The sequence below is a fragment of the Nestor notabilis genome, unplaced genomic scaffold (genome assembly GCF_000696875.1).
Source record: "Nestor notabilis isolate BGI_N333 unplaced genomic scaffold, ASM69687v1 scaffold33618, whole genome shotgun sequence".
NCBI classification, from domain to species: domain Eukaryota; kingdom Metazoa; phylum Chordata; class Aves; order Psittaciformes; family Psittacidae; genus Nestor; species Nestor notabilis.
In genome coordinates, this window is record NW_009939276.1 from 1 (window position 1) to 7234 (window position 7234).

Below are 7234 nucleotides of genomic sequence, written 5' to 3' on the forward strand. Positions count from 1 at the left end.
GGGGGCGGGAGGCAGGCACAAGACCTCGGCTTCAAAATCTATGTGGCTTTACAGGTAGAAAAACATACATGGCCTCATCTTCAGTTACGCTGGATGCATTAAATACCAGGTGATGAAGCATGAAAACCCAAAACAAACAAAAAACAACAACAAAACAGACACCCCCCAAGTTTTTGGCAAATGTGGGCTTGGAATTTTATTTAAAACTGCATTCTTTGAGGGCAAGGACATTCCTCAATATACACATACACACCGAATTGGAAGTGATCCCAGGTGCAACCAGTTGTCCCTCTCTCTAGCTGATCAGACTAAAGGTCTGGTGCGAAATACATACATACATACATGGAATCAGACTATTTTGGGTGGAAGCGACCATAAAGATCATCTATTTCCAACCCCCCTGCCACAGTCAGGGACACCTTCCACTAGCCCAGGTTGCTTCAAGCCCTGTCCAACCTGGCCTTGAACACTGCCAGGGATGGGGCAGCCACAGCTTCTTTGGGCAACCTTTTCCACAGCCTCACTATCCTCCTAGCAAAGTGGATTCCAACAGCTAACACATACACTGTGGATCCCACCAGTAGCTGGGCTTAGACACACAGTCCACCCAGTAGCTGGCCCTGAATCCCTGCTCTCCCTAGTTGCCTCATGCACACGCATGTGCAAACAGGCCTCAGCTGACCACCAGACCCTACTTCTAATTCCAAAGTAAAACTGGAATGCAGTTAAGCCAAAAACAGTAGCCTTGGGCTTAACTTCCAAAAAACCCCATGCAGTCAGCAATACACTACATGTTCCCCAGGGGCAAGCAAAAATTGGATAAGACTTATGTGTGAAACAGGTTCAATAAGCACAGCATACAACTTGACTTTGCCTGTTCCCTTGAGGTAAAAAGCAAAGTTTATCAGCCAAGGGGTTTGGTTGTTTTTTGGGTTTTCTTGGTTTTGTTTTTTTTTTGGGGGGGGAGGGTGTGTTCGTATTTTGTTTATTTGAAAGTCTTTTACTATTCTATTCACAAAGTTGAGCAGAAAAGGGTTTGCAGAGGCAACCTAGGCAAGTCAGTAATGTATTTGACAATGCATAAATCAGTGTGTAATATATTTACTCTGTAGCTTATTTATGTATACGTTATAGAAAAAACCCCCATGTAAAAGTGTAGAAGTGTTTACTTTCTGCATTAATCTGACATTAAAATGAGAGAATCAAGGCACTGAGACTGTCCATGATGTAACATTGTGAAAAAAGCCCACAAAATTCCAAAGGCAGCCTGGTTTCCTGTTGTTTAAAAGGTTTTATCTTCCTGCCTGAAAGGTCAATGGAGAAAATTAAGATTTGGGTGACTACAGACAGCACTTTGACAATAACTTTCAGTCAAAAGCATGTGTGAAACAAAATCTTTTGTGTTGCAAAAGCATAGGAAATGCTAAATATTTAGCTCCACACGTCCTGCAAATATCGTTTTGCTTCTCGGAGTGTGGCCAGGATTTTCATTGCTTCCAGTTTGTCAGTCTCCATTTCCATGCTTAAAATGTCCACTACAGCATCACTTACACCATCAGCCATGTGCTTCTTATCTCTGGGAGGGAGAGAAAAAAAATATACTAGGAAAATACATAATAGTGCACTTTTGGTTTTATCAGTAGCTTCAGAGGCAAGATAATATTGGAAAAAAGGCATTAAAAAATATAGTTTGGACATAGCACAGCAAAATTCTCAATGAGTTTTCACGCAGCTGAGCACTGACAATAACAAGGGTTTCTCTCAATCAAACATTACAGTTTTCAGCATACTGTAATTTATAAGAAAAAGTACTTGGAACCCTACTTGAGTTGTCACAGAGTAACTTTTAGGGAGAAATCAACCTGCTGAAGTATTTTTTTATTATTGTATCACCATATGGTTCCAATACAACAAAACAAAACAAAACCCCCTAAACTCCTCACTTATTAATAATGCTATTTTTAATATACATAGCTGACATTGATTCCTGCAGAAGAACCTATTGACACTGGGTTTCATATTCAAACGTTTGATCATTTATCAACAAACTTCCTAAAAATATCAACCTTCAGGTAAGTTAGTAGCCACAAATAAAACACCCACTGGAAATTATATTACTGAGATTTAGCATTCTGGCCCACCCGAGCCTGGAAGACTGCTGCTGTCTCACAGCTGTGCAGTTCATCATCACATGTACTCAAATATCTCATTTTCTGAAGAGAAATCTGTTAGCTTGAAACCTCCTATTACTAAAAAAGAAAAAGAAATAATAAGTGACTAAAGCAACCCATGGAACTGTGGATTACAAGCTACACTTTCAAGACAGTATCGGAAAAAATGCACATAGTGATGAAATCCTAGCATTCCAGGAAGGCTCTTTCAGCATCATGTTGGTCCTTTCTTTCAGACAGCACTAAGTCTTTGTAAAGCCTCAGACTTTATTCTATTCTATTTCTGAGACAGTCCATCTCCACTCTATTCACCCACAGAAGTGAAGTAACTCACCCACATACATAGAAGTAACCTAAAAAAAATTTGGCAACTTCCTTAGCATGAAGCCTAATGACATCTTGCACATATTTAGGTGGGGCTACTTCTGCAGTTGAAGAAGAGTCTCTTGAGAAACAAACCTTAAGATGATTTAATGTGCCATTTTCAACAAAACATCTGAGCTCATCTCTGAAAGGCAATAGCAACTATTAGTAACAGCTCAGAGATAAGAATTCCTCACGAATACAAAATGAATGCTAAATAGTGAACTTGCTTGAACAAATAGTCTCGATCCTGATGTCGACAACCAAAAAACAGCCATGTGTCTCCAAATTCCCAGTCTGTATGTTCTTCTCTTAGCTTTTGCCTAAACAGACCAAAAGAAAAAAAAATAAAAAATCCAATCCTGTTTTATCAAGCTCAGAATTGAAAACATCTATAACCTAATTCTCATGTAAAGTAGTGCTTTAATAAACTTCTGAATTGGCAGAAATGTGAAATGACTTAAAGTAAATCACAGTCAAACCCTTCTTACTTATTTGATTTTCTTGACTACTCACTTTTGGCCCAGCTCAAAATCAATCAACTTCAAAAAGGGTTTTTTATTCCAGTTTCATAATGGAATAGTCAAGACTGACACTTCCAAGCGCCTCACAAAACAATCCTGACTGCTGAATAAGGAGATCACTACCCTTTATCCTTCATTGGAAAGGGAAAACTCAGCACAAAGCAGTTTTAGCATGCTTTCCATTTAGCTGTAGAAATCTGCTGAACTTTATGAATAACAATCTATTTACTACCACATCATCAGAAGAGTTATTGCATTTTCTTGAAATAATGCTGAAGGTATTACTTTAGGGGGGGTTTAGCTGCAACTTTCTGGTTACATTTTGAGAGAGAGATTTCATTTATCATTGATCAAACGCTTATGAAATGCTATGAATCCTTTAAAATAAAATGCAAAATACTTCTGAGAGATAAGATATATTTGGGAACTAAAGTTAAGGAGTAAGGACATAATGATTGTACCTAATGATTTGGTCGAAGTGGAAGCATGGAGTCAGAAATATTCTGCCAAAATTTCACTTTTCTCTCAAATGAAATGGTTTAAAAATAGTTATCTTGCTAGAACTGAGTCACAGAGGAATCATACGTGTTAGTTACCTACAGAACTTGCAACCATTCCCACCCAAATATTCCACTCTTCCTGTTCTTCATTTCCTCCAAATGAACATGTGTTTACATATTCTTGGTGATGTGGTATCTGTCAATTTTTGAACAAGCATCTCCTTGCCAACTGGAGTTGGAGGAAGGCAAAAAAGGGATCTCAAATACAAACCCCACAAAACCCAAGACCACTGGGCATTTGAGGGTTTATGTACCAAGCTCCTCATCTTAAAATATCAAAATATATGAACACACATAAATAAGGGATTATGTCAGAAACCTTGGCATTCATCATGCCAAGGCTTTCCATATAGATGCCACTTCTGAAGGAAATGGATTTTGAATACCAAACTTAAGCCACAGTGTTAATCAACACTATTTCTACAAATACCAGCCTCTTACAGGACTTCCACTAGTAACACACAGATAAAGGATTTACTTTCTTACAACCATTTCTGCAATCCATCCAATTCCTCATATATCTACTATGGATATTACGTACTGTCAGGTGAAAGTGTAAGTTTTACTCATTTGAAAAACAAAAATACACAATCACTGCTTGCTTAAAATTAGCAAGACTGTTTCTAATCAGCATACCACTACTACAACAAGTAAGAAGAAGAAAAAAAATAGAAAGAAAGAAAGACAGAAAAAGATTAACTGTATTTGCACTCAAAACCCAAGGCTTTATTTTCTTCAGTAAGAAGGCTGCTTTCCAGATAACAACTTTGTACATACCTATGCTGTAGGAAACCAATAAATGGTGAAATTCCTGTTCCTGGACCAACCATAATTAATGGGACAGATGGGTCTGCAGGTAAGTGGAAAGCATTGTTTGGACGAGCAAAAATAGATATCTAAAATGAAATTAGATAAAATACAATTGAAGAACATTCTTAAGCAGTGAAAATACCATTAAATTTTTAAAACCCTTAGGGCATTTACATAGTGCATGTGTCTACACAACCTTCCAAAACCTGAGCTTCAAAGTTTATTTTTAATACCACACAGTTGTTTAGAATAAAATTTCAGATGAGCTCCTGGAAAAAATCCACACCATATTTAAAAACCTATTAATGCATGTGGAGGAAAACCACACACGAGCTTCTGATTATGAAAAATTTGGGGAATACTGTTACAGAATTCATGGAAAGTTTGGTGTTGGTACTCAAAGGAAAGTAAAGCTACTTAGCAATGAAGTTCTAGACATGTTACAGAAGGATGAACTTACAAGGTAGAATTGCAAAATGAAGATGTATACAGACAAAACACCTGCATTATATCAGAGCAGTGAACAAAGGAACTGCAGTTGTTTCAAAAATGCATAAATTTAACAGTTAAGGAGTTTAGATCTAATATTCATACCTTTTCTGTTGAACAGCTTCCTCCATTTGTATCCAGAGTGTTTCTGTTGGTGTGCAGCTGAGGTGCAACTAACTCAGCAAGCCACCCTGTACATACTCCTTTCCGTGGGACTGGTCGAGCGGGACAGGCAGCGAATTCCACAATACTAAATACAAAACTCAGTTTCCCTGGCTGATATAAATTTGAACTGGAAAGACAATAGTATTAATAAATAAACAATTTACAGAAAAAAAAAAACAAACAAACCACATGCAAAATAAACCCTCAACCCAAACCCCACAACAACAATAACAAATAACCCTCAGAGATAGCTGTACAATCTTACAGCAGGTCAATCTGCAGGCCAAACCACATCAACTGAATCAATATTCTCCGTATTCAATGCGATATTTATATATAATTAGAAAATGTCTTAATAGTGACTCAGATGTCAGTACCTACAGAAGGGAATCCAAATTCTTACCAGATTCACACGTCTGACCTTGTTCTTAAAAACTCCCACAAAGTCTTGCCAGACATTCAAAACCAATGCCATTTGAAATAGTCAAACCCTGTGGGGTTTTTTGCAACAGGTACACAATCACTTTATCATCAGGTTTTAGCCTTCGTTTCTCTCTTTCTTCTTTATAATGTGCACACACATATCTGAGTAAAAAGTATACCTAAAGTATCAAGGAGATACAACTTGAATATTTAATTACCTTGATGCTGAATATGATCTGGCTTGTAATTTAGGAAGATGTTCTGAAAAATTTAAAAAAAAGCAGCATCACTGACTACTCGATTCTCCCAAATGAAAATATTATATAGTAAGTGTTTACACTGCAATACAGTAAAAGCATATTATAACTGTAATTTTACTCTATTAACATTCAGTGTTAATGGAAGTAAGTGTTAATAATAAATTCAGTGTTCAGAAATAAGGTATTGAGACTTGAACTCCATTTTGAATGCTTTTTCAACTTCATGAAGCATCTGTTAGAGATCCTGTAAAAATGAGGACGCAATAGTTAATTAATGGGGTTCTTGGTCAATTAAAAACAACTGTAAGGTGCACAGAAGATACGTCAGTAGCTAGTGAACAAGGTGAAGCTTGAAATTTAATTTTGCCCACCCTTTATCTATGAGCTCAAAAGTTCTCAGAATAGGAATTGCTTCATGGAAAGTTTCTTATATATAATGTCCTAGAAACAGATGTGCCAGTTCAATTTTAAACCACTGTGAGTACCTATGCACATTTCTGAAATCACAGCTAAAAACCCAATAGAGACAGGATTTTATTTGGCATCTTTTTAATTATAAGTGCACTATGTATACCACACGTGCATTTTCATCTACATATTTATGTACATATACAGCAAAGGACAAACCCACTGGTGCCTTCAAAGGAATGACTTGCATGAAGACTGCACATTTTGGCTGAGGAGAAGGGTATATTGAAAGGAGACAGACAAATCACTAAGTGAACAGTGTGGTAGGGAACAGCGACAGTAAGAAAAAATTTGGCTTAGCAAATGCCAGAAAACACAGTGAAGTAACAGGGTAACCTACAATTTAACTGCCTTTTAGCTGGTTTTCCCCATGTAACACCCTTCTGCAGATGTTTCAGTCAGTACATGGACACCCTGACATATTTTAAAGATGCTCTGCTACATACGATAGTTGCAAATCAAGAGTAAAGCAAAGCTAGTTCAGTGAAATCACTTAAAGAAGACATTAAGCCCACTCGGCACATTACTTCCCAGGGGGAACATATTTCAAAAACTTAAAAAACTTCCTGTTGTTCAGTGCAATTGCTACAGCACATCCCATACCACCTTTGGAAAGCAAACTGGCTTTGCTTTCACTGTGAAGATTCATGTATTCGTATAAAGTGCAGCAGAGCTTGTATTTAGTTTTTTTAATCCCCACAGAGTACTAAGAAGGAGAGATTTAGGGTAGGTGTGGAGAAGGCCACTGCAAGAAATAAAAAGGAAATTTTTCTTTTTGTTTTGTTTCATATAATGCGACATATTAAGAAATTCTGGGTTTTTTTTCATCTGGAAAATAACTGTCAGCATATTTAGATGTATTTTCCTGCCTGACCAATTTGGTGGCCTTCTATGATGGGGCTACGGAACTGATGGACAGCAGCAGAGCAGTTGACGTCATCTACCTGGACTTGTGCAAAGCGTTCAGAACTTCCCGCACAACATCCTTGTCTCTAAATTGG

General features: G+C 37.4%; 1 protein-coding gene across 1 annotated transcript; it reads right to left on the reverse strand.

Moving 5' to 3' along the window:
* Positions 1-1431: 1431 nt before the first annotated feature.
* LOC104409795 (methionine synthase reductase-like) lies at positions 1432-5766 on the reverse strand (the record flags this gene model as incomplete). Its single annotated transcript, XM_010019772.1, has 6 exons — positions 1432-1576; positions 2506-2679; positions 2765-2857; positions 4396-4514; positions 5023-5209; positions 5724-5766. Coding segments are annotated over 6 exons (761 nt in total), but the record flags the coding sequence as incomplete, so codon positions are not given.
* Between the last annotated feature and the right edge of the window lie 1468 nt (positions 5767-7234).